General features: G+C 46.1%; 1 protein-coding gene and 1 long non-coding RNA gene across 8 annotated transcripts in view; one reads left to right on the top strand and one right to left on the bottom strand.

Moving 5' to 3' along the window:
* LOC128326404 (sodium-coupled monocarboxylate transporter 1-like) overlaps positions 1–27,558 on the top strand; it is a 92,309-nt gene that overhangs the window by 1,596 nt on the left and 63,155 nt on the right. For 4 of the 7 annotated variants that reach the window (XR_008308032.1, XR_008308034.1, XR_008308033.1 and 1 more), the window contains exons 2-4: positions 16,584–16,649; positions 23,590–23,641; positions 26,984–27,055. Coding sequence is in view for 4 of the 7 variants with exons in the window: in XM_053253152.1 (XP_053109127.1) it covers positions 16,584–16,649; positions 23,590–23,641; positions 26,984–27,055 (190 nt within the window). In the remaining 3 variants the exon portion in view is untranslated. The remainder of the gene's footprint in view (positions 1–16,583; positions 16,650–23,589; positions 23,642–26,983; positions 27,056–27,558) is intronic. The other 3 variants (XM_053253153.1, XM_053253154.1, XM_053253155.1) reach the window with 3 other exon arrangements.
* The window catches only part of LOC128326405 (uncharacterized), a 60,796-nt gene continuing 48,870 nt past the window's right edge, over positions 15,633–27,558 (bottom strand). The window contains exons 2-3 of the long non-coding RNA XR_008308035.1: positions 19,129–19,273; positions 15,633–15,996 (exon numbers count right to left, since the gene is read on the bottom strand). This is a non-coding gene — a long non-coding RNA (uncharacterized LOC128326405). The remainder of the gene's footprint in view (positions 15,997–19,128; positions 19,274–27,558) is intronic.

The raw sequence follows: 27,558 nt of genomic DNA, 5'->3' as shown, positions 1-27,558 counted from the left end.
AAGTACAAATAGAGGAAATGCAAAGGCTGCAAAAGCTCTGCTGGGTCTGAGCAAAGTTGCTAAGTAGGGATGGGCCCGGACCGGTCCGGAGGCCATTCTAAAGGCCTCCGGACTGGTCCGGACCCGGCCGGTTTGGGTGGGGGGGTTCCTTTAAGGGCGGGCGAAGGTTTACTTACCCCTCCCGCCGCTTTTCCCCCTCCAGCGCGCGTATTCTGTGTAGTAATTGGGGCAGCAGGATACGTCCCTGCCGCCCCTTCTCCCGCTTGAGTGCAAAAGGCTGCACGGAGCCTTTTGCGCACATGCACGTTGTGCGCACACTTCACGTCTCCGCAACATGCGTCCGTGCAGCCTTTTGCACTCAAGTGGGAGAAGGGGCGGCAGGTAGGTATCCTGCTGCCCCAATTACTACATAGAATATGCGCGCTGGAGGGGGGAAAGTGGCAGGAGGAATAAGTAAACCCTCCCCCGCCCTTAAAGGAACCCCACACACAGTGCCGGACTGCAGCTCTGCGGTTCCGTGCACACCCCTATTGCAAAAGTACATCTAGCCCTGCATTCTCTTTCTAACAGTGGTGCCCCAGATGCTTCAGGGAAGTTTACATGCAGAGCATGTGTAATAGCCCTCCCCTAAAAATATGTGTGCCTTGCATCTGGTGGTCAGGGATACAGTGTGGAGAAACCGAAGAAAGATTCATTCTCCATTAATTTAACTAACGCCTCACATCCCCCAGCCAACTAAGCTAAATAGCAGCTAACATGAAAAGTGCAATATGTTGGTGTCAGTGTATATTACACATTAATAATACTAGAGTATTGTGGAGGGGAAAGCACAGACATTATACATGTTTCTCTATAATTTTCCGTTGTTGTGAAAACAGCAGCTTGTGGTTTAGAGCAATTTAGATCAGGAAAATAATATGGGCGGGGAGGAGCAGAGATTCTGTGTCCTCAGCCTGATCAAATTAGTAGCCCTCCCAGTTGTTCTTATTTAGAACAACTAAAAAAGTTGGGAGCTCAGTCATGGGTCACCTGATGTAATGTTTAGGCTGATGCTCAGTGATAGTGCATAGAATTGTGGACATGCAATCTAAGCCCATGGATGATTACTTGGAAGTAGGTCCCAGTGAATTCAATGGAATTTGATCCCAAGCAATTGTGCATAGTATTTTAGCCTTAAGCATTATTTTTCCTTTAAAAAAAAAGAAATGTGATTACTGTTTCTCCCTCCGTGAAGGAGGGTATCCTTTAAGTGGGTTGTCCCAGGAGACAGGACCAAATGACTCCTGCTAACTGAACAAAAGAGGCACCTTTTAAACGTGGTGGATCTCTTTATATAGCAGGGGGGAATGGCCCTATCCATCCTCAGCACAGCATCCCTCCAGTGGCTGTTGCTGGTGTCTATCTTATGTTTCTCTTTTAGATTGTGAGCCCTTTGGGGATAGGGAGCCATTATATTTATCTATGTAAACTGCTTGGGAAACTTTTGTTGAAAAGCAGTATATAAAATTTGGCAGGTTTGGCTTTTTTAAATCCAAACTTTGGGTTACAACCCATTTGACCTATGAGTATACCCCTTAGGTTCTGGCAACCTAGATAAATATTTGTTGTATTCATATATTGAAGATCCCCTTACTTCTTCTCTTGAGTCTCCTCCCAGTTCTGGTCCTGTCCTGCTCCTGTGTGCAGGAGTATTGAAGAACTCCAGCCTACTTTTCCTTTCCTTTTCATTGTTCTTGACATTTTCCTTACTCTTTGGTCTACCTTTGTTCTCCTTTTTTGTTTCTTCTGCTCCTAGCCTTGCCTGCTTCCCTTGGCTTGTGTTTTCCTCCTTAAAAATAAAATCCCCCCTTCTTTCCTTCTACCCTTTTGTGCCATGCAGCTCTCAGAGCTCACTACAGGTGAAACTCGGAAAATTAGAATATTGTGCAAAAGTCAATTAATTTCAGTAATGCAAATTAAAAGGTGAAACTGATATATGAGACAGACGCATTACATGCAAAGCGAGATAAGTCAAGCCTTAATTTGTTATAATTGTGATGATCATGGCGTACAGCTCATGAAAACCCCAAATCCACAATCTCAGAAAATTAGAATATTACATGGAACCAAGAAGACAAGGATTGAAGAATAGAACAATATCGGACCTCTGAAAAGTATACAGTGTACTGTGCTTGATTGGCCAGCAAACTCGCCTGACCTGACCCCATAGAGAATCTATGGGGCATTGCCAAGAGAAGGATGAGAGACATGAGACCAAACAATGCAGAATTGCTGAAGGCCGCTAATGAAGCATCCTGGTCTTCCATAATACCTCATCAGTGCCACAGGCTGATAGCATCCATGCCACGCCGCATTGAGGCAGTAATTGCTGCAAAAGGGGCCCAAACCAAGTACTGAATACATATGCATGCTTATACTTTTCAGAGGTCCGATATTGTTCTATTCTTCAATCCTTGTCTTCTTGGTTCCATGTAATATTCTAATTTTCTGAGATTGTGGATTTGGGGTTTTCATGAGCTGTATGCCATGATCATCACAATTATAACAAATTAAGGCTTGACTTATCTCGCTTTGCATGTAATGCGTCTGTTTCATATATCAGTTTCACCTTTTAATTTGCATTACTGAAATTAATTGACTTTTGCACGATATTCTAATTTTCCGAGTTTCACCTGTATCTGAGGATCCTGAACTGGATCAGGCTACAAGCTTCGAGAGAGGCAGAGAGCACACCAGAAGATGGGGCTGCAACCAAATGGCCTAGAAAAGACCATGCGGCCTGTCTTCTCATGATCCTGCCAGCCACAGGAAGCACGTTCAGGCCTGACCACAGGCCTCTCAAGCATGCTACAACACAACAGAGCAGCAACCACTGCCCCCCGCCCCCCGTGTGGCTCTTAGGGTGCCACCTGGGAATGTAACACTCCTGGCCTTGCTGTGCCCGTCATCTCTTTTTTTACTCTCAACTCCGGGACACAATAGGGCACTGACCCAACAGGCCGAGACCCAACCCAGGTGTGCCCATCCTTAACTAGCTTCGGCTAGTGCGCCAGCAGCGTCCCTTTCTCGAGAAGGCAGATCTGGCCACAGTTACCCATGCCTTAGTCACGACATGGCCGGATTACTGTAACGTGCTCTACGTGGGGCTGCCCTTGAAGGATATCCAGAAACTACAGCTAGTGCAAAATGAAGCAGCTAGGGTTTTATCTGGAGCTGCCCGGTGGGAGCACATCACACCCATTCTGAAAGAGTTGCACTGGCTGCCAGTTCGTTTCCGGGTCCAATTTAAGGTGCTGGTTTTGACCTTTAAAGCCCTTAACAGTTTGGGTCTGGGATACCTGAGGGACCGCCTGCTCCCAAGGGTTACTGCCCGCTTGACGAGGTCATCTGAGGGGGCTGTGCTCCGGGTGCCGACAATGAGGGAGGCTAGGTTGTTGTGCATTTGGGACAGAGCCTTCTCTGTTGTTGCCCCCAGACTCTGAAATGCTGTCCCGGTGGCTATCTGTTCCTCAGTCTCCATCACAGTTTTTAGAAAGCATGTCATATTGTGGTTTTTTACCCAGGCTTTTATATGATTGTCTCCACTGCTGCTTCTTGTATTTTGTACTGTTTTTATGCTTATGTTTTTATTTATTTATTTATTTAAATCAGATTTGTTTTAATATTTTTTAGCTCAATATTTTGATGTGGCTTTTTTATAATCTTGTTTTTAAATTTTATTGTGAGTCACCTTGGGATTTTCTTAATGAAAGGTGGGGTATAAATTTAACAATAAAATGAATGAATAAATAAATAAAACGTGACCCTGGATCTAAACGGGGATTGAGCTGCTTCGGAGCACTCCATGTCCTCTGGCCTCGAGGAGCCCAGCCATCCTATTATCATCATTACTACGGCTCAAGTAATTGTGAGTAAACCAGCTAGGTCGGATAACCCCTCCTCTCCCCCCCCCCCCCGGAACTATCTCTACTTGTGGAACTTTCTCCTGCCCTTCTCTTCATTACTTGTGGGGAAAAATCACCACCAGATTTATCCTAGTGGATAAAAGGAATTAATAGCTACTGAACTGAGAAGGAAGGAACCACCACCTGCTGCTCCACCAGCACCCATTTTACTGTGTGTTCCCCAGTTGTTGGGTTCACCACAGAACCTGCCCTCACCCAACCTATTGTTCCTGGAGGGTGGCTGGACCAAAGAGGAGAGAGCTCAGTTTCTTCAGTTTTGTCCAGCTCAGCCAGGCAGGCCATCCTTTCATGTGAACTGGGCAGATTTCACCCTAGACCCCCAGCTAGGCACCCTAGATGCCAGGTCATATCTTCTGAAAGCTCCTGCAGTCATTCACCTGATTCTAGAGACCATGCTAGGGGACATAGAGGCCAAGATAGAAGTAGATCTCTAAGGAGAAACAGGAGCAGAGACTGCTCAATATAATTTCAGTTAGGGCAGTCTAATGCTGCACCTGATCTGACCATACCACAACCGAATATGCTTGCTTGACCTACTTCAGTAAGACTCTCTCTGGTAGCAGACATGGCTCCCATTCTGTAGCAAGCACAGTTGAGGGGTTTTTGCTTGTCCAGCCTATTCAGACCATCCCTGGTCCATCCACTTTCAACTGGATACTTACCAGAACTCACCAGAACGCAGTCTGCCCAGTGGGAGACAAACGCACGTCATTCCCCTCATAGGCACCACAGGGCTCTCTCAGATGCTAAATCCCATGATGTTCAGTCTACTAAAGAAGGAGCATGGTCAACTGATGAAGGAACCACTCCTAAAGAGCCCATTCCTAAACATTTCAGGCATGAGGATTTTGAGATCCTCTTGGCTAAGGTTTGTAAAATACTTAGCATTGAAGCTGACTCTGTTTCTATCACTACCTCTGAATCTATAGTATCAGAAGTTTTCCCTTCCTCTACACAATCTAAGCCTGTTGTGCCATTTCCTCTCCTCTTCAGGGAAGTATTACAGGAGGAATAGAATTGCCCTGCTTTAGCTAGGGCTTGGGATCTCTGCCCACTCGCTTCTACAATCTTTCCTTAGACATCCAGGCTGCACTCTCAGTCCCCCTAGTTGATTCACCCGTGGCCCGCCTTGTCTTTGGCACCTTGTCTTTGTTCTAGCTAAAGATGGGCAAGAATGCCTTAGATTTCCAAAGGGTGATTATTGCGCAAATCTCACAAATCCTCTGCCCTGTCCATCAAGTCTGCAGCCACTACTTCTATTTTCGCCAGGGCATCCACCTTATGGGCAAGGGAGTTACTAAAGGACATTCCTCAGAGACACACTAAATGGGCCTTAATAAGTTGGCCAAGGCAGCTGCTTTCAAGGCTGACACCAGTCTAGATAGCCTTCAATTTTCAGCTAGAGCCATGGTTTCTGATGTGGGAGTACGTAGAGGCTTATGGTTAAAATTGTGGAATGTGGACTCCAAATCCAAAATTAATCTGGCCTCTGCATTTAAGGGCTCCAAACTTTTTGGTGATTCCCTGTACCCTGGCCTTATGGAGACTAGGGACAAGAAAAAAGCTATGCCATCTACCAGACAGGATAACACAAGACCTTTTAGACCTAATCAGTCTAATTTTCATCCCAAAAGGAGTTTCAGCTGTTCCAGGGACTCTAGAACCAAAAGATTAGCTTGGTGCACAACCTGGAACTCTTGACTTAGGCAGCCCCTTAGACCTCAGCAGTCCAACCAAACATATGGCATTAAACAGTTTGCCAGAGGCTTCAACAAGAAGCAGCCTCAACAGTGACTGCCTACCTCTGCCTGTAGGAGGAAGACTAACTAATTTCCTACAGACCTGGCAACACTCCACTCAAGATCAGTGGATTCTTTCCACAGTCAAGAAAGGCTATTCTCTAGACTATCAATCCAGAACATTTCAGGTCCAACCCACCCTCCAGGAACCCCATGAAACATCACCTCATGAATCAAGCCATACATCACCTGCTGGACATCAGGGCAATCGAGCCAGTAACATCAACCAACATATGTCGAGGCATCCGTCTGTCTGTCTATTGCTCTTAAACATACCCGTCACTAATACCATGCGTGGCAGTTCTTGCAAGCGTTCACAAGCGAGCTGCCGGAGGGGAAAGCGAACAGGCAAAAATGGATGGATGGGCGAGATACCGGTGGCAGGAAAAGCGGGGCAGGGTGTGTGTGAAGAAGGTGGCACCCGGGAAAGCGGTGGCCGGAGGGTGAAGAAAGTGGCGGCAGGGTGTGTGTCAAGAAATCTGTGCCAGGGAAAGCAGTGGGGTGTGTGTGTGAAGAAGGCGGTGGCCGGAAAAAGGGGTTGGCCAGAGAAAAAGAACCTTGGAGGGAGGAGAGCTGAGAACGAGGGGTCAAGAACTAGAGGCGCAGATGCTCTGCACCCAGCCCAGCTAGTTCTATTTTATTCTTGGTGCCCCAAAGAGACAGGACATGGAAAACAGTATTAGACCTGAAATGCTTCAACAAATTCACCAGGAAGCAGAAATTCAGGATGGAGACACTGCATACTATCACCCAAGCCACCCAGAAGAATGACTTCCTGACCTCCATCGACCTTCAGGAGGCTTACTTCACATCCCTATCTAACTAGCACACTGCTGACCAACATTTGTAGTACAAAGCCCTTCCCTTCGGGTTCTCCTCGGCCCCCAGGGTATTTATGAAGCTGATGGTCACCCTGGTAGCCCATATGCATCTTCATGTCCACCCTTTCCTGGACAATCTACTGGTCAAGTCAGCAGGTTGCCAGAGCGGAGTCGGACATCACACACACCATCAGTATCCTGTTGCTCCACAGCTTTCTAGTAAACATCTCCAAGAGCTGTCTCAACAAATTTATCACTTGGGGGTTACAATCAACCCACAGCAGGGGATAATTTCCATTGCACAAGAACGCATCTCCAAACTAAGGTTCCAAGTCATATAGCTCCTACCTTTGCAATCAGCAGACCTCATGACTCCAGCTCGCTTTCTAGGGAGCATGATTTTGTGTATAGACATAGTACCATGGGCTAAGTGGCACTCCAGACCCCTGCAGTGGCTACTTCTCCCTTGCCAAGACAAAATCATGGCATGGAACCATCGGCAAGTTCCACTCTCAACCTTGATCTGACATTCCAGTGGTCGGCATCACCTGATATCAGTGGGGGGGGGGTTCCACTCAAAGAGCCATCCAGAGTCCTGATCACAACAGATGCCAGCAAGTTGGGCTGGGGAGCTGTCATGATTCCTACCAGAGCCAGAGGAAGAGTGGGGAGTTCACTGGAGTTGAATCCTTGTCTGTAAGGGATTCACAGTAGACTGCCACCACCCACTTAATTTTGATGTGGGGAAACCCACACTATAAGGTTTTTTGTGGGGGGAGTAAAATGGCAAAACACTCCCCAAAAGGGCTGAGCAGCAGAGGCGTATCTAGGGAAAATAGCGCCTAGGGCAAGCACTGAAATTGCACCCCCTGTCCAAACATCTGACACCCATCTTTCAGATAACTTTACCATAATATCAGCTCAAAAATACAAGTCAAGCTCGATAATCTTTTAATATTTCAAAAACTATTTAGCAGTGGACGTTTAGCATAATGGAAATGAATGTTTTGATTAAACATAACCCCTTCATTCTCCTCGTGTCTTCCTGAGTCTCGGGATTCTTGACAGCCAGTACCATCAAAAAGGACCCGTGTCTATGAATGTGAGGATTTTTTGAGCCCCCAGTATTCCTGGTTGCAGGGATTTTGGAGGTGTCAGAAAATCTCTTACAGTAGCCAGACCAAAAAATGCTGGAAAACTACAAATTTCAGTATGCTGGGGCTCATGAAATACACAAATACTATGTGGAGGTGTACTTGGAAAACTAATGTCTGATTATCTACTATGCATTGTAGCATCACTATTACATAAGTTTTAAAAATAAATGGAGAATTTGACTTTTCCCAGATACTCTGAAAATAATTAAAGGATATGCAGAGTAAACTGTGACAATGCTTGGAATATGTTGTAGTATTTCAGAAAGACACATTTAACTCACTTATCACAAGAAGCAAAGTAAGAGCAAATGAATACAATCCTAGCTCATAAACTTCAGCTCAGTATTCACAAGCCCTGATTCTCTGTACATAGTGCCACACTGAATATGTGTACAGTGACTTATATTATATTAATTTTTTAAAAAATATATACCTGTAGCCCCTCCAGGGGCTTCCTAAAGGCTGTGGGGTGGGTCTGCAAAGGTTCCCCCACCCCTCAATGGCCTCTAGGGCTTTGCAGGGACCATTTGAGCATGTGCGGTGGCCATTTTAAAAAATATATTTTTTCCCCCAAAATGGCAGCTGAAAACAAAACGGCTGCCGTGCATGCTCAAATGGCCTCTGTGAGGCCTGGCATGGCCTAGGGCCTCACAGAGGCCATTTGAGCATGCACAGTGGCCATTTTGATTTTGGTGGCCATTTTTAATTTTTAAAAAATTAATTTTTAAAAATTTTTTTAAAAATGGCACCCCCTTCAAGTGGTGCCCGGGGCACGTGCCCTGCCTGCCCTACCCTAGATACGCCCCTGCTGAGCAGTCTTAAGCCTCCAAAGGCGTGTGACTAAGGCAGACCCAAAATGAAGAGTAGCACACTTCAGCAACAACGATTTATTATCAGATTAAAAGAAAAAGGTATGCAATAAGTACAACTAGCCACCTTGCACAGAGCATCTGTGTGCTGTTTGGGGCTGGCTGTTCCCTTCTCCCTCCTGCCCCACACTCTTGCCCTCCCTCCCCCTCCCTCTCACCCTCCCCTCCCTCTCACCCTCCTGCCCCAGTCTCTCCTGCCCTCACACCCCTCCCCTGCTCCTTTTTCCTGCCTCCTCCCCATGCTCTCTTGCCCTCCCCCTCTCCTTGCCCTCCCCCTGCCCCACTCCCTCTTGCCCTCCCCTTGCCCCACTCCATCTTTCCCTCCCACTTCTCCACTCCCTCTTGCCCTCCCCCCTGCCCTCCCCTCCCCCACTACATCCTGCCCTCCCCCCCTCCATTTTTAAGGCTCTACTTATGGGCCGCCGCCACTCCTCCTCCCGTGCAGTGAACAGGAAAGTCCCACTGCCCGATTCTCTCCCACCCTAGCCTCCCATGGGCTCCTGGCCTCGGCGGCTTGTCCCGGTGCCGCCTGGCCGAGAGCTGCCTCCGCAGCTGGGCCCAGTGCCTCCGCGGCCTGGCCGCCGGCGGGCCAAATGCCGCCTTTGCAGCCGGGCCCGCCACACCAAGTGCTGCCTCCGCGGCCTGCCAGGCCCGCTGCCACACTTGCCAGTCTTTGCGGCCACCCAAGGAGGCCGGCCACCTCTCCTCCCATCCCCACCTTCTGCCCAAGTATCGGGGCCCGCCTTTGCATCCTCACTGCTTCGGCTGGGCCGGGCCCGCCACCGCCTTGGCCCTCGGTCCGGCCCGCCGCGGCTTTGCCGCGTCTGGACCAGGCCGCCAGTAGCCCTGGCCCGCCAATTCTCTTCTCTCCTCCTGGGTGCGCCCGCCAATCAGTCGCCTCCACAGCCCAGCCAATCAGCTGGGCTGCTAGGACACACTCCGATGGCACACCCAGGAGAAATAAATATATAGATTGTCTTTTCATAAAAGAGATTGTAAGAGTTTTTTCATTAACCTGGCAAAGCAGATTCCAAGCAATCATTAAACAAAAGTAACTTCCCTGACGCATGTAACTGACTTGGTCCTAACTTGTTACTTTCAGGCTGCAGCCTTCCCATACCCCTAGTAGCTCTCAGCCTGCTTCTTCCTCAGGGGCCAAATGGGACAAACTAACTAACAGACCAAAGCTTCTGCTGGTGGCTGAGCCAGAAATCACCCAGTCCTCTGGATTGGACCCTTTGCTTTTTTTTCCTTTTTAGGAAAGGCCCACCTGCCCAGCAGTTGCTCTAAGTGAGGCCTAGTCCTCCCTCAAAGCCTTCCCATCCCTACAGGAGCCCAATGCACCACCATGATAGCAGAAGGCACCAGGTCAGCCACGGAGGCTCAACACAGTATCAACTGGATGGAGTGGATGGCGGTACACTTGGCACTCACCCACTTTGAGGAAGCAATTTCTGTCAAATTTCTATTAGCCATGCTGGCATCCTCCTGGACTTGGTGGTATGTTTCCTCATTTTTGGTATACATTCTAACTTGGCTTCTAGTATTGTGATTTTAAATAAATTCCATGCATCCTGGAGGAAAGCGACTCCTGATTTTCCCTTTCAGATTTCCCCCCATCAAACTCCTAATTTTAGAGAAGTTCCCTCTTCTGAAGTTCAGTGTTAGACTTCCTTTGCGATTCTCTCCTTGCATATATGCTGAATTTGATCACACTTTGGTCAGTGTTCCCTAAAGGTTCCGCTACAGTACACTGACATCTCGCACCAGGTCGTACCTCAGCAGAGTTCAAAATGTGAAAACAGACTTGCTGAGTCACACAGGGTAAACCAAGCGGAGTGGATGTTCCACCCTGAAGTCTTCATTCTGATCGATTGCCACTTTGGACACACAGTATTAGACTACTCTCAACAAACACACACTCAGGTTCTTAACTCTATATTTCTGTCATCAGGCAGAGGGGATAGATGCTCTTATGTCAGTTATTCGCATTTCCCCCTTTGCTTTGATTTCATAGCTCCTCCAGAAACTCAGAGAATAGGAAGCCGACCTAATCCTGCTGGCTCTGTTCTGGCCAAGGAGACGCTGGTTCTTAGACCTCAGAGACCTTTTAGTGGCACAGCTGTGGCCTCTACTACAACGACCAGACCTTCTCAGTCAAGGACCTCTTCATCATCTGGAGCTGGACTGGCTGCTTCTTCATGCTTGGAAACAGCGTGCACTGTAAGATTCTAAAGGTTACTGTAGGCATATCCAAAACACCATTCTAGCTTCACTCTTCCTTTCTACATTGAGAATATACCAAACTACATGGGTGGCGTTCCTCTAATGGACCAAGAAAGAAAAAGTCATTCCTCTCAAAGCTTCCATTGCACAGATCTTAGCATTCTTCCAATCTGACTCGGACAAGGGCGTTAAACCCACAACTATCCAGAGGCAAGCTTTCGCCTTGTCAACTGATCTCCGTCTGTCTGTCTGCTAAATCTTTCTTGGCTTCTCATCCTGACATTAGCTGTTATCTTAAGGCAGGGGTGGGGAACCTTGGCCCTCCAGCTGTTTTTGAACTACAACTCCCAGCATCCCCAGCCACAATTGTGGCTTAATTGTGGTTAAACAACAGCTGGAGAGCCAAGGTTCCCTACCCCTGTCTTAAGGGAACAACTAACATCACACTGCCTATAGTACACAGATTCCCATCATGGAACCTGGTTCTGAACGCACTTACGCAGGCTCCTTTTGAGTCTCTTAAGACTGCTCCTCTTAAGCTGTTGTCATACACGGTTCTTTTCCTGGTGGCTGTCACATCTGTATGCAGGTTCTCAGAGTTGGGAGCCCTGTCGGTACATAAGCACCTGTGCCTTTTCCAGCTGCATTCAATGGTCCTGAGGATGGGTCCAACCTTCTGTCCAAAATGCAATTCTCCTTTTCGGCTGCTGTGTGAGGACATCTCACATGGGTTATCCTCCCTGCATGTTCCAAAGGGCAGGACAAATCAATTAAGTAAAGCCTATAAAAGGTGGGAAAGGATAACCCCACCCAGTTTAGTTTGCCCTGCTAGCTCCAGAGAAGGTCATTCTAGCCAGCTTCTGCTTCTCTCCCTAAAGATCTTTCTTTCCTCCATTTTTACTTTCCTGTTTCTTGCTCCATTTCTTAGGCTTTCATCTCTGGGTTTTTTCTCTTTTTTTAAAAAAGGAATGTATTTCTTTTCTTGTTTCTCTCCTGCCTGCTTCCTTCCCTATGGAGTTCCTGAGATTCGGTATCTTGCATGTTCTAGTGCCCAAGGGCAAGAAACAGTTTCAGATGCATGGTAGGACAACCCAGCATGCTGCCCTGGTACATGGTGTGGCTTTGGACCTGCTGCAACCCATGCAGTCTGCACCGGAGCCAAGAGGGGGGCAGGGCGCATCTCTTCCCATAGAGGGTGCCGTAGATGGGTTCTCCACCTCTGTTACCCCCAGTAACAAATGCTATCACCCTGCCTCCCCCCAAGGGAGAAAAGCCCCAATATTGTTGTTTTGGAGGACAATGCCTCCTTGGGCCAGAGGACCCTCCCGAAGAACAAGGAACCCCCGCTGGTAGCCCTGGGAAAGCCTCCATCATGGTGGGACTGCTCCACCTCCCACCGAGCTGTCCAGGCCACTGCAGGAGACTAGCAGTAATGTCCACAAGCCAGCAGGGCCTACAGGCCCCCTCAGACCAGTGGATTTGCCAGCGCTGCCTTCCCTGTTTGTCTCGCCTTCACAGCCTGGGGGCAACAGAGCTCCAGGGCCTTTCTCTCCATCCACCCTAGCCCCCACTGTGGACAGGAGCGAAGGAAGTGCTCCAGGCCTGGCCATGCCTGCTCCATGAGGACCAATGAGTCCAGGGCCATCCGTTCCTTTACTGCACTACCAGTACGCAGCCCTTCGCTTCAGCCTCTCCTCAACACCCTGGATATTCATGAAGACCCTAGCCCCTCTGGTTGCTCACATGCATCTGCAGAAACTCCAGGTGTTTGCTTGCCTTGACAATCTCCTCATCCAGTCACCCTCTCTGGCCTCAGCCAAAAGGGACCTCAACACTGCTCTATCGATTCCATTCTCTCATGGCTTCCTCGTGAACGTAGCCAAGAGCAACTTGGTTCCCTCCAACCCGATACTTCATCTGGGGATCCTCATATACACCATCAACAACCGCCTGTTTCTCCCTCAAGACTGAATAGACAAGCTACAGTCTCTTATCCATCAAGTACTGGCCCCCAGGTCAGTGCCAGTTCTCACCCTGGCTTAGCTCCTGGGCCTCATGGTCTCCTCCCTGGAAGCTATGCCCCGGACACGTTTCCATCTTCGCCCACTGCAGTGGTTCCTCCTCCGTCACCAGGCAGCCATGGCCCAGAGACAACACACCGGGCTCCAACTTACCCATCAGTCAAAGATTCCTTGCTCTGGCTTTAGACTTCTCATCTAGCCTGGGGTTGTTCCTTCCTGGATCCACCACACTCCATAGTCACCACAGATGCCAGCCTGTCCAGTTGGGAAGCACAGTGCCTCAACCACTCAGCCCAGGGGAGGTGGACACCACAGGAAGCCCAGCACAGCATGAGCTGGTTGGAGCTTCAGGCCATCCACCTGGCACTCCTGGCCTTCCAGGACAAGATTCTCCACCATCACCATCTAAGCATCCCGGCCATGGGAACTCCTGTACAAGTTTCCACCGGTACTGCTTCTCAGCCACCTACTTTGTCGCATATGACTTCTACAAACAGAAGTTATTCTAGTGACTTCCTTCTGGCTGCGTCGGCCCTGGTTCCTACCTGTATAACTGGATCTTCTCAGCCAAGGCCCCATGACTCACCACGATCCAGCATGGTTCAAGCTTGCCACCTGGCAACTGAGTACAGCCTCATGAAACATCATGGTTACACTCCTAGGGTCTTGGACACTATCCTAGCATCCAGTAGGGCATCAACCAACCTGATTTATCAGACTACATGGAGTTTTTCTCTGTTGGTGCTGCCAGCATAGGTTCTCTCCAGAAAGCTGCAGAATTTTGCAACTCTTGCTTTTTCTGCAAGAGGGGCTAGACAAGAGACTAAAGGCAAATACCATCAAATGCCACGTGGTTGCCTTGGCCAACTTACTAGCACCATCTAAGGGAAGAAATATCCAGTCTCACCCTCACCTTTGTTCCTGAGAGGAGCGATGCTATCTTCTCCAGTGGTTCACAGGTTCCTGTCCTGGGACTTTCACAAGGTGCTCCAAATCCTACATGCACCTCCCTTTGAGCCCATAAAGTGCTCTCCCTGTGTGTGCTTTCCTTTAAGCTCATCCTCCTTGCAGCCATCACTTCTGCAAGGAGGATCTCCGTGCGCTCTTGTAGAAGAGAGCACTCGGAGTAATCCTAGATACTGCATCTTCTCCCAGGACTCCATTCACCTGATCCCAGATCCTTCTATTTTTCCAAAGGTTGCCTCAGTCTCCCACAGATCCAGGACGTGGTCCTTCCTTCATTCTGCCCCAAGCCACCCACTGCCAAAAAACCCCAGTGGCACAGACTTGACGGCCGCTGTTGCCTGAAGACCTACCTACGAAAGCACTCTTTGTTTCTTTCCTCCTTGCCACTATGGGTCAGCAAGTATCATCTGCAAGCTTGGCTCACTGGATCAAGGCATGCATCACCTTAGCATACAAGGTCCAACATCTGCCTACAACTTTGAGGGTCACTGCCCATTCTAGGTGTTCAGCAGCCACACCAGCAACCTTCTCCACGAATGCACCCTGGACGGAATCTACAGAGTAGCTATGTGCTTCTCTCTGTCCAAATTCACAAGGCACTATAAACTGGACCTCTTCAACTCAGCCCAGGCAACATTTGGCAAACACATCCTACAACAGGCTCTTCTGCCCCAGTAGCCAGGGGAACTCCCGCCTGGGATCTCTTACCAGTGGCATGTACCATGTGAGATGTCTTCACCCAGCAGCCAAGAAAGGAGCATTGGTCAGTCACCGTGAAGGTTTCTTCTGGCTGCTGGTGTTGAGAACACCTCGACCCATCCTGGGGCGTCCATGGCTACTGGTAAGCGTTTCTCCTTTTCCCGCTTTACCTGCTTCTGTAATGTGCCATTTGCATCGTTTTTGGTTTTTCTCTCACTGTTACTTTCCTTCTAGAAGCTTGGCTAGTCCAAACAGAACTGGGAGGGGCTATCCTCTCCCGCTTTTTATAGACTTTAGTTAATTGATTTGTCCTGCCCTCTGGAGCTTGTGGGGAGGATAACCCACATGAAATGTCCTCAACACCAGCAGCCAGAAGCCTTCATGGTGAGTGACCAGTGCTCCTTTTTCACAAGGATCAGGATATTATTCTACCGTCACTTTGTCTGGCTCCAAAACATCCCAGGGAAAAGATTTGGCACATCTTGGACGTCAGGAGGGCTGAATCTCAGGATTTACTTGAAACGCATGAAGGACTTCTGTCAGACTGATGCCCTGTTCGTTTCTTTCCAGCCAGCCACCATGGGCTCCAAACCATCTAAAGCCACCATGGAACGATGGATAACAGCCTGCATTTCCCTAGTGTTTGAGTCTCTCACTCTCCATCCACAAGAGAGATCACAGCTCACTCCACCAGAAGCACAGTCACCTCTGCCACCTTTTCAGCTAACACTCCAATCGCAGAAATCTGTAGAGCCACAACCTGGTCCTCTTTGTCTCCCTTTGTCAAGCACTACAAACTCCAAGTTCATCCATCTGCATAGGCAGCATTCAGATGTACAGTTCTACAGCAAGAGGTCTCCACATAGTTGTAACCTGGTCCTTTCAATCTGTGCCTTTTTCTCTCTCTCTACCCACATAAACCTCCTTCCCTCCCGGTGACAACCGCTTTGGTACATCTCACTTACATCCTACACTGTAGAAGAAAGGAACATTGGTAGATGTACTGTGAAGGTTCTTTCACCCCAGTGTACTTTTTTTCTGACCCACCTGATGTTTATGAGTGCAGTATTCTATTGCTAATTTGGCTCGTTTGGTCATTTTCATTCTTTTTGCCTTTTATTCTCTATTGTATTCATTTTTATTTAGCAAATCTGTACACCGCCTCAAATTTTTGTCTCTGGGCGGTTAACAATAACATTAAAAAGTTAAAAGATACACAAAACTTAAAACAATTTAAAAGCCAAAACAGTTGTTGCTGTTTGTTCTAGCTGCCATACTTTGTTCTTCTTGGCTTTTCTTTTCCTTCCTTGCCATTCATGGACCTTTCCTTCCTTCAATTGTTCGCCAGACAGTGCCGGAACTGGGAGGAGACTCCATAGAAGAAATAAGCGGCTCTTCAGGATTAGATCATTTGGTCCTGCCTCCTGGGAGCAAGTGGACTTGACAACCCACTTAAAGGATACCCTCTGTACACTGGGGAGAAAGAAGGTTCACATTAAGTCTACCATGTTCCTTTCTACATTTTGAAGCTATTCTCACGACCAGGAGAAATCGGGCTAAGGGAGCCTAGCCTGATTTCTCCTGTTCGTCTGCTGCCATGGGAGCCGTGCAGCTCCTGGCAGCAAACCACCAAAAGTACCCCTCCCCTTAAATGAGGTTAGTGGAGCTAGTGCTCCACTAACCCCATTGGATGATTGTGTGCTGCCATGGTGCAGCTCTGCGCTGTGGCAACACACAAAGAGGCCCCTGCTGGGAGGCTAAAACAAGGCTCCCAGCCCCAGGGGGCTCTCCAGAATGCCCCGTGCACTTGTGTGGGGCATCCTGGAATTTCCAGGGGCCGACTGGCTCTCTATCCCCACCACCCCTACTGTCTCAGTGACGGAGTCGGCAGTTGTGTGGGTGGCCAATACGGCCACGCAGGGCTCTGCCGCCAATCATCTGCGGGAAGAGTGGGCTAAACTCGACAGAAGCTCTTCTCACGGATCGTGAGAAGAGCTTCATTTAAGTGTATTTGTGTAAAAATAAGTTGTGAATCTAAAAGTAACTTGCTTCTTTTGCAGTATTTGGAGCTTCGATATAATAAATATATGCGTCTGATTGGAACAGTGATATTTGTGGGACTAACGGCAAGTACAACCCAAAATGCTATTGAGGATCCATAATCTTATGTATTTTATGTGTTGTAAATCATAGTTGTATCATAATATTTAATATTAAATATCAGTATTACTTTCAAAGCTGCTCTTACTCTGGACTAGTTCCATTGATTAGATGATTAAAGGTGATTAAAGAAATAGGTATCTGTAAATTGTTTGTCATCTTGGTTCAGTATAAACATAATGCTTCCTGAAGTTAAGGATTTGGTGTTTATTTCTTCTGTCCCCCTCTTACCTCTTTTCCACAGGTCCGTCCTTCTTTCCTCAGTGAGTTCATTGCTATACCTGATTAAAACCTGGGTTTTGAAATGGAGTTTAGGAGTACCCCCTGATTAACTTTAACCTCAAATACTGTTTGTATGCACCTCAAATCTTTTAAAGATTTTATTCCTTCTCTTTTGGTACCTGGACTATTAACAGGGAAATCCATTCTAGCAGATAAACATGGAAAGTGCTTGAAAAAAGACAGTGCAAAACAACAACAACCAAACACCAAAAAAACGAAAGCATGGAAGGAAAGGTGAATAGGAAGAGACTTTCAAAACTTGATCCACTGGCTGTACATGTGTCATTAGAATAGCAAAGGCAGAGGAAAATATCTCATTCTTCTGCAGAAAAGCCTGTAGTTGCTCCTGTTTTGAAGCACATCTGTATCTTAAGTTTATATTTGTAAAATATGGTATTCATTCTTACAGTATTTATTTTGAGTTATCTGAAAGGGCATGTATGAAGCCTCCACTTTTACTTGCCAACATTCTGAAGAATCCTGTTTCTCCTCCTTGCAAGTTTTGGCTCTGTGTGGTCAGAGGCCTTAGCATTATTTTTACAGCACTGTCTGCCAGCCAGTGCTTACTTCCCCATTTCTTTTCACGTCGTCTTTAAAGTAGTTGTGAAAGGAGAGGGAAGGTATGCACTAGCAGCTGGCAATATGACGGAATGCAGGGCCAAAACTTGCAAGGAGCGAGAACAAGGTTTTTTAGAAGCCCACATAGGTTTTGGGATTCTACGGGAGAGCCGGGCAGGAAGTACTTCAGCAGTTGGAAAAATTGTGAGCTAAAGAGTTATCTGAAAAAGCTATTGGGGCTATTCCCATGAGCAGCAAAAATTGGGCTAGGAGAGCCCGATCCTCCCAGGCCCCCGATCCTCCCAGCCCCTGCCGGCTCTGTAACGGAGCCGGCAGTCGTGTGGGCGGCCAATCCGGCCGCCTAGGGTTACCGCCCTGCTCATCTGCGGGGAGAGTGGGCTTAGCCCGCTCTCCCCGCAAACCCTATGAAGGTGGGTCTCCTTGACCCGCCTCATTAACTGGTAGGAGGGAATTAATCTGTCACAGTTGTGCAAGTTTTGAAAGTTATCATAATCATCTGCAAAGAGCACGTGGCCCTTGCTCTTATCAATAATGTGATATGTTTTAGGATTAAACTGGCTTTAAATTAATCAGTGTTCCAAGGATCAGATTTTAAAGGAAGATACAAACATAATGTAAATTCTTTTGCTCTATAAAATAAATCTGTGGAAGTGGGACACTGAAAGACGCATTGAGATAATATCTGTTGGTTGGGTGCTGTAGCCGCCAGCTTTGTGTTTTGCTTTCCCCTCAAGTGTGGCACAGACTGCTTGATTGAGCAGTCTACATTCTCTATCTCTACAGTATCATACTGGTAGCTGTGACATGATATCCTTTGGTTTCTTCTTTTTTTTTTAACCCATTCTAAATAGTATGGCCTGATCTATTGGGGCTCTTGGGAGATGATTTTACCAAAGAGCAGGTCTCTTCTAATCTTGTACAGGATGCGGTTTGCAATTGGATATAAAAACTATAGCTGCCTAAAGAGAAATGAGTAAAGAATATTTACTTCTATAGAGTTGACACTATAGGGCTGTGTTGTAGAGCTTATCTTCGAATATGCCTACACACAAAGCAAATGTAAACACTGGATACATTTTTACCTGGCTTGCCAAAGGGAAGAGAGCCTATGAGATCACCATGTCTGTTTGTGTGTCCATGTATTTGTGTGTATTCCTCTAATAACTTTTGTGTTTACAGTCTGATACACAGCAATTTCATGGCACATGGAAGGGCGTGCTAGGGGATCCTGACTGTTTCCCCTTTACCAGTTCACCATCTTTTTTCAATATGGCTACTCAAAGTATAGTAGTATACTACTTTTCTTTGTAACTCATCTGCTGAGAGTTGGATACAAACCAAATTAATAGCATATGGGAGGAGGTCTTAGGGACCCCAATGGGAGTACATTTTTGCTGATCTTTGATCTTGTTTCAAGATGGTGGTTACTCAGAAGTATAGGCAACCCCCCTTTAAAACATATACTAACAGTCAGATACAAAACATTCACAACTCAGCTAGGATTCCTAGGTAAGTGTCACCATGTTAAGGGGAACTGAACGTAGGTTTTATTAGTTCCAGTTAGAAACACTTGTTTCTACTTACTCTTTCCACTATAAATGAATTAGTTTTAGCTAGAGAAGAGAGGTCTTCTAGCATCATAAATCTGTGTCTTCCTGAGCAGTTCCTTTCCAACTGTCACTGCGTTGTCTTCGAAGGGACATCGCTCCTTGGCTGGCTTGGTTCTTTTCTGTGAGACAAATAGTGATTTTATGGTTTTACTTTTGACTGGTTATTTCTTTGGTTTTGGATATGGTTTTGCTAAATAATTAATATCAAACTGATTCTAGGACTAACGGTTTACCAATTCTGTTTCAATGGTCATTAACAGATCTTTTAAAAGTGCATGGTGTGAGGCATGAAATTACCAACTACTGATCAATGTTTAGTTTGTTTAGGAGAAAGCCATTACATGAGCATTTGTGAGATCTGATTTATATTTATTTATTTATTTAACATATTTTTATACCGCTCAAAACGTATGTCTCTGGGCGGTTTACAACCAGATAAAAACAAAGATAAAACGTTAGTTAAAAACAACAACAAAACAAAACAAAATTTAAAACACAATAATTTAAAAACAATTTTAAAAAACGATATTCTAAAAACAACATTAAAACAATTAAAATAATATCAGTTAAAAGCCTGGTTGAACAGATGTGTCTTTAAAGACTTTTTAAAAATTGTCACAGATGGGGAGGCTCTTATTTCACTAGATCTGTGTCTCATTTTCTTGATAACCTAGAAGGAATATGAAGTTTGGTCTTAGAGTTGCCCTTTACAAATAGGCTCTTCATCCATTGATCCCAGTGCCAAAGTCTCCTTCGTTGATGTATGCACATTGTCAGCGCTGTTATTGAAATATTTATCTGTACCTTGAGATTCAACATCAAAGTAAATTGAAAGCAAGTGCCCATAGTACTCCATCAACACTGTATCAAGAGCAGATAAGCTCTCCTCGACATCAATGCCAAGCCTAAATGTAATTTCTGGGCAAGAGATATGGTGGTGTTCACCAGATCCTTTTAAACACCCACACGATGTCAACAAGGGTAGATCCTCTGGGGCTTGACGTAAGAAATATAAAAATAAAAGGAACCATGCAGATTCAGAACATTTCCACACCTTCCTCAATTTTGAAGACACACCTGTCTTACCTAGGTGGGTCAGGTGTGGCAGAAAGCACACTGTGGGAGCAAAGTCAAACAAGCAAGAGATCAGGGGCCAGAGATCAGCCCATTAGGGCAGGCAAGGCAAAGTCAAACAAGCAGGAGTTCTGGAGCCAAAGATCAGTTCAGTAGAGGCAAGCAAGTCAGAGTCAAAACAGGCAAAGGGTCAGAAGCCAAAGATCAGCCCATTAGGAGCAGACAGGGTTGACATCCACAACAAAGCTGCTTCAGCAAATGGTGGAGGCCTTAAATACAGAGCCAGCACTGCAGCCCCACCCAAGCCTGGAATGTCTTGAAGGAGCTGCACCCCATTTCTTGAGCATTGGCTTGCGGCATAGCTGGGTGGCTGCTGGTGGGGATTGGGGTGCTTTGGGTTCATCTTCCAACTCAAAGGCAAGGGTGTGTTGAGGGGTTCAGCAGGTGCTGGCATTTCCATTGGTGGGGTTGAGGGCCCCTCGAAGCTTGCCTCATCCTGTGAGTCCTTGTGATCAGAGTCAGGCTCAGGGGTCACAACCTCTTTACCTTAAGAGCCCCTGGTGTCCAGCTCAGGGTCATGACCTCTTCATCGTGGGACTCCTCTGTGTCAGACTTGGGGATCATGACACCACCTTTTGCTGACATTGGACCAATCAATGTCAACATCAGAAATAAGAGCAAAGACTCCTCCACCTAGAGCCATAGCATTTACAACAAAATAACTGACCAGAGAGTCAACAAAGTTCAGGCAACAAATCTCTCAACTTTGGTGCAGAAATTGATGTCTTCAAGAGATGATCCTCAAGAATCCCAAGAGCCCAAGTACCAATTGGGAAGAGTATCAATGTTGATGTCAATATCACCAGATAAATCAGTGACTCCAATGATATCATCCACAAGTTCTATGCCTTCGGCTTCGACATTCAATGGATTTCGCTCCTTGGATGTTGAAGAAGAGTCAGAGATTGAGGCTCTCAGTACTGAAGGACTCCATGGATGTTGCCAACCAGAACTACTCCACTGGTTTCCCTGGATGTCAGTATAGACATACTTGGTGCTATGCAGAAAGGTCACCATATATGACCCCTAGACATTAATGCTGCCATAGCACCAGGGGTTCTTGGAGTTCTCCAGGAATCTCCGAATGTGGATTTAGACACAGGGGTGGGAATATTTATGGTGAACATCATTTCTTTCCCCCTGGTCTTCCCTATGATTATGAGGAATACCACTTACGGAAATCTAGGAAAGCAAGAGCTCAATGAGAAATTCTGTCTGGAAGAGATGGTCAAGGGACCCATTCCACTATAGTAAAACAAGTTGTTCTAGTAAGAACTAATCTACCTAATTTCCTTTCACTATCTCTATAACTGGACTAAATTTGGTCCAAATCAGTTAGGCAGTTCACAAGTTAGCCCACTTGTACCTGAAATGTTCATGTGTTCGCCATCTTGAACTGGGGTGGATGACAGCATCACAAACCATGCATTTGAGGTGTCCCTGTGTGTCCCTACAATGTACCAAATTGGTTCCCACTTGCACCTCAAACATTACACATCCACCATCTTGGATTGGGGTGGATGACTTTATTACAAACTACACCATTGAGGTGTCCCTATGTGACACTCACTACAGCTGTAGCAAAAATTGGTTCAAATCAGTTAGAAAGTCCACGAGTTAGCCCACTTGCGCCTCAAACACTCACACGCCCGCCATCTTAAATCAGGATGGATGACATCATCACAAATTATGTCACTGAGTCCCTACAGCATAGTTTCTGACATCATCACAAACTATGCCTATGTGTCCCTACAGCTGTAGCAAATTTGGTTTAAATCGGTTAGGTGGTTCATAAGTTAGCCCACTTGTGCCTAAAACGTTTATCCGCCTACCATCTTGGGTTCACCATCTTGAAACTATGCTGTTGAGGTGTCCCCACAACTGTACTCAATTTGGTTCATATTGGTCCTGGCACTACAAAGTTGATAGTGGGGGACACAGACGGACACACATATGGAATGCTGGGTGATCTCATAAGCCTACTGGAAATTAGGCTAACAAGTGCCAGTTCCTCCTCATCAGGAACAGTTTGAAGTGTGTACTGTTTTGACCACTACCAGAGTGACACAACATCCTGTTTCAAAAGGAATTACTCATCTGATTACGTTGATAGTTCCAACTACTTCTCAGCCTCCTCCTTCTCCAGCGCAAGAGCCTGTGAAAAAAGGAAGTGTGGGGGGCGGGGGGACAATTCAGATGCAGACTATACTTCTCCAGATTCTGAAGGGGACTTGATTCAGACTGAAAATCTTTCTGATCCCTCACCGGATGATGATGTGACTTCAAAGCCATCTGAATCTTCAATGGAGGAGTTAAAGATTTACCCCGTACAAATTCTAGAAATAGCAAAGACACTGGGCATAGAGGTGAACCAACAGATTTCTGAAATAAAAGATCCAGTTTATGGTTTTGTATTGTCTTCTGTGATAGCACAGCTGTCAGCTTTACGCATGCTTCCGGTAGTAATCCAGGCAGCTAAAGCATGCTTGGGAAAGCCCAGCAGCTACATCCTCAACTTCAAAGAGGCTAGAGAATCTTTATAGGGTGCAGGAAGATGAGTGTGGCTTCCTATTTAAACATCCGCCACCCAACTTCATGGTTATAGACTTCACTACTGTGTTTCCCCGAAAATAAGACAGTGTCTTATATTAATTTTAGCCCCCAAAAATGCACTAGGGCAATTAGCGGTACATCAGAAATTACTGCTAGGTCTTACTTTCGGGGTAGGTCTTACTTTTGGGGAAACAGCCTAGTTTCAAGATGGTGCTAGACAGGTAGCAGGTCTAGCAGGAAGCAGGTCTAGCAGGAAACATTCTGTCCCTATCCGTCCCTCCGTCCCAGTAGTGTGAATGGATCACTTAAAGATCACCAGTTACAGCCAGGCAACCTGTTCTTTCCTTCTGCTTTTTGTATGTGGACAGAACCTAATTGGATATTATGGTGATAAGCAATTTGGAAAACATTGCCAAGAACCCTAATATTAATACATAAGTATGAGTGTGTGAATCCTGATGAGGAGGCTTTCCATCTGAGGTTCTAGTGTACTTGCTTAATTTATTTTTAATTTTTAATTCTGTCTTTCTGCTATCTAAAGACCCTCAAAGTGGTTACTTTGGTGTACCCTCAAATTGCTTTTCATTTCTGCATGAAGGGGGGCTTATGAACTTTAAAACCTAACCACAATGAACTCACTCAACAATAGGTGCTATTTCATATTTAAATCAGTGCATGCAGGTGTAGAACATAATGCTCCGATGGACCATTTATTTCATGTGCATATTTTTGTGTTCTATCTCTCCAGATATTTTACACTGGAATGGTTATATATTCTCCATCTCTAGCTTTGAGTCAAGGTAAAGTGAATGTATTCTTCCTTTTGACACTGTTGTTGCTTTTTAAAATTTTTTGAGGAAAAGATAGATAATGAATAAGTCAATCATGTATGTTGCAAGGTATATCCATGGATGCAGCTAGGTAATTTCAGAATGGACTCAATAGTCTTATGGGGATCCCCTTGACAGTAATGTGTATGATTTCAAATTATGTGTGTTAATTATACTGCTTATCAATCAAAGTTTTCAAAGCAGTTTACTTAGAAAAATTAATAAGAAATAAGATAAATTGATAGATAAATAGGATGAGAGTGAAGAGGGAGTTGATTAGGACTGGAGAGACCTGAGGTTCAAATCCTTCCCCACTCAGCTGTGAAGCTCACTGAATAATCTTATGCCAGTCATTCTCTCTCACTTTAAACTACTTCAAAGGATTGTTGTGAGGATAAAAAACAGGGAATAAGAGCTATGTATGCCACCCTGTGCTCTTTGGAGGAAGGGAAAGATCTACATGTCATATATATTAATATACATGTGTATACATGGCATTCATATTTCTGCCTTTTTGCCACATGCAGTCCAATACTAAACATGCAAGAAACAAATTTAAATGGATGTTACAAAGAAAGAATTAAAGCAAATTTAAATGTTACCAAAATACATTTTAAGTCAATACAAAAGCAAAGTTCATACAAATTCCTTCAAGAACGCCACAGAATCAGTCATAGAATCACCCTGTGTAATACTGTTGTATACCAATATAAAAGAAATACAAATCACAGCTTCCCTTAGAAAGAATTGCCACATATAATGATGCCAGAGTATGTCAAAATAGAACCAATGTATAGTTCACACAGAGTCATAGAATCACAGAATGTTAGAGCTGGAAGGGATCCTGGAGGTTTTCTAATCCAACTTGCCCATGTGACAGTATCTCTGACAGATGCCTATCAGTGTTCTCTCTAATTTTTTTTCATCTGGGTGCAGAATGAGTTATTTTCTGGGCAGCAGTATCAAGGCAGTGTGCGCGCACATGCATTTAGAATGGGACCTTCCTGATTAAACCTGAGCGGGATCTAAAATTAACTGAGCGGACATCAAAAAATGTGTGAGCACATGCACATGTTCACGCCTTAGAAGGAACACTGATGCCTAGTGTATAGCCTCTTCTTTGAAAACCACTAGTGCAGTGGTATAACAAGCACAGGAGGGGTCCACATGCAAGAATTGAACATAGGCTTCCCTTATTGCAGGGCGGGAGGGACAACTGTCAGAGGATTTGGCTACCCCACATGGCCCTAGACGCCCTTATTAGAGTGCAAGTCTATGAGGTCATTCACTCAATCAAAAACTGTGTTGTATCTAGGTTTGGGAGCAGAGTGTGCTCCCAAATTTTGGTTGTGTCGAAGCAAGATAAGAGGAAAACTTAGGTAGAAGTGTTTGTGTGGAACCAAGGTAGGAGGAAAAGCAACCCAAGTTTTCCTCCTATCTTGCTTCCACACAATTACTTCTACCTAGGTTTTCCTCCTACCTTGCTTCCACACAACTGAAAATTGGGAGTACACAGAACTCCCAAACCCAGTTTTGAATACCATTTTTGATTGTGTGAATGATCTCTATGCATGTCTACTCAGAAGTAAACCCCTTTGAGTGCAGTGGGACACCCCCAGTAAGTAATATTGGATTGCAGCCTTAAATCACATTAAGTCTGCATGTAGATATGCCCTGTGAGATAACCCCTTTTAGACATTTGGTGATCTTCTCCTTTGGTGGAGAGGCTCTGAATACATGTAGGCAGATTTTGGTCCCCCCACCTTGTTCAACTGTAGCTATACACGTGCATGCACAATTAGTAATCTGCAAGTTATTTTCTTCTCTTTTTTGCCACAATTGACTAAAATAAGTGTGTGAATGCTGATGAGTGAATTCTGTAATCTATACTAATGTGGATGGAGTAATCTGCAAAGCTGGCTTCAATTGTGGTGACTATTGGCATACAGTAAAGCCCTGGACTTAACCCTTTTTTTGAAGGGTTACTCTACAGGCTCCCACTCTCCTACCATCCCTCCCATTCCCAGAGCATCTTGGAAATGTTGTTGTACATCCTTTCTGGTTACCTTCAATATGGTTGTTTAGAACTGAGGGGCAACTTCTGCTGCTGCTGCTTCAGGTCTTCTAGGGCAGAGGGGTAGGGATGTGCACGAACCTGTTCAGAGGCCCTTTTATGGGCCTCCGAACAGGTTTGAACACTGGGGGGATTTGAAGTTCGAAGGTGGGGGGGAGTCTCACTTTAAGGGTGGGGGAGGGTCACTTATCCCTCCATCCGCTTTTCCTCTGCCGGCACCCGGTATTTTACAGGTCCTATGGGGCGGCAGCGTACTTCCCTGCCGCCCCATCTGCTCTTCGGCTGGAAGTAGCTGGCGTGTGTGCACCCATGTTGCACTCGCACATGTTGGGTGGGCATGTGGACGCACCAGCTACTTCCAGCCACTTCCGCCTGAAGAGCAAACGGGGCAGCAGGAAAGTACGCTGCTGCTCCATATGACCTGTAAAATACCGGGCACCAGCAGGGAAAACGGAGGGAGGAGTAAATGTACCCTCTCGCATCCTTAAAGTGAGACACCCCCGCCATCGAGCCACCCATGCCTGGTTCCGTGCATATCCATACGGAGGGGAGGGCAGCAGGCAGGGCTTGGGCACAAAAGATGTGCCTTTAACTTCTGACCAGCAGCCTCTTCGTCAGTTTGGACTCCTTGGAGGGAGGGGGAAGAAAGGGAGGGCAGGGGAGTAGTGGTGAACTCTGGCTGGCTGCTCTCCCCATGGCAGCCTTCTTTTACAGGATTCAGTCCTTAGGGATGCTGCACATTAGGATTGCAGCCCTTCAATTCGAAGGCAGGGCACTGGCGGCAAAGATGAATGGGAACTGGCTTGTGTATCGATGCAACCACCACCCCACAGCAACAACTCTCTGAAGCAGCCAACCTTTCTCCCTGCACTTTTCTCGTCACCCGCTGCCGGCGCCGCTGACACCACACCTCCAGGTGCTCTCAAAACGATCGGGCACTTCTCCCCTCTTCCTTTCACTCCAGCCACAGCCATGTACTCTCAAAGTTTGCAAGCATTGATTTTGAAAGGGGTTTGGCCCCACCATGGGCATGCCTTTCCTCAGGTAGCAATAGCAATAGCAATAGCACTTACATTTATATACCCCTCTATAGCCGAAGCTCTCTAAGCGGTTTACAATGATTTTAGCATATTGCCCCCAACATTCTGGGTACTCATTTTACCGACCTCGGAAGGATGGAACGCTGAGTCAACCTTGAGCCCCTGGTCAGGATTGAACTTGTAACCTTCTGGTTACAGGGCGGCAGTTTTACCACTGCACCACCAGGAGTTCATCACCACTCAGGTGCTGCAATACCTTGGACCATGCTGGTAGGAGATTTGCTTTTGTGAAATGTCCTGTAGCTATAACAAGCACATATAAATATGTGAAAATCTTGAATCAAATCCTGCTTTCTCTTTGTCCTGCATGTGAAAAATTATATATTTTTTCCTTTCAGACATATATTGTAGTTGAATTAATAACTCTTCTGTTCTTCTTTGTGGTCTCTGTGCATCACACTTGGGTATACGTCTGCACAGAGCCATGAATTTGGAACATTCCAGAGCTTCACTTTATAAGCAAAAAAGAGTGGGAAAACAATCCCCCTATTGGCCAGACTACCTCCCTACCTTAGTCTTTCGTTGACCACATTTATTAGACATTGCACCCTTCTCAATCGCAGGCCTCATTTGGGTCCAAGGTTCTCCACTCAGTTTGCAACTAAGGCTGCTCCCTCCATAAATTCCAATTTTGGTTGCAGCAGTTTCCTACACTGAGGTAGGGAGGTAATCTGCACAATAGGGGAATCGTTTTCTCACTCTTTTCCCCCTAT

This window comes from Hemicordylus capensis, chromosome 5 (assembly GCF_027244095.1).
Source record: "Hemicordylus capensis ecotype Gifberg chromosome 5, rHemCap1.1.pri, whole genome shotgun sequence".
NCBI lineage: Eukaryota > Metazoa > Chordata > Lepidosauria > Squamata > Cordylidae > Hemicordylus > Hemicordylus capensis.
Note: the sequence above shows the minus strand (reverse complement) of the source record. Positions and strands in the feature narration are given on the sequence as shown.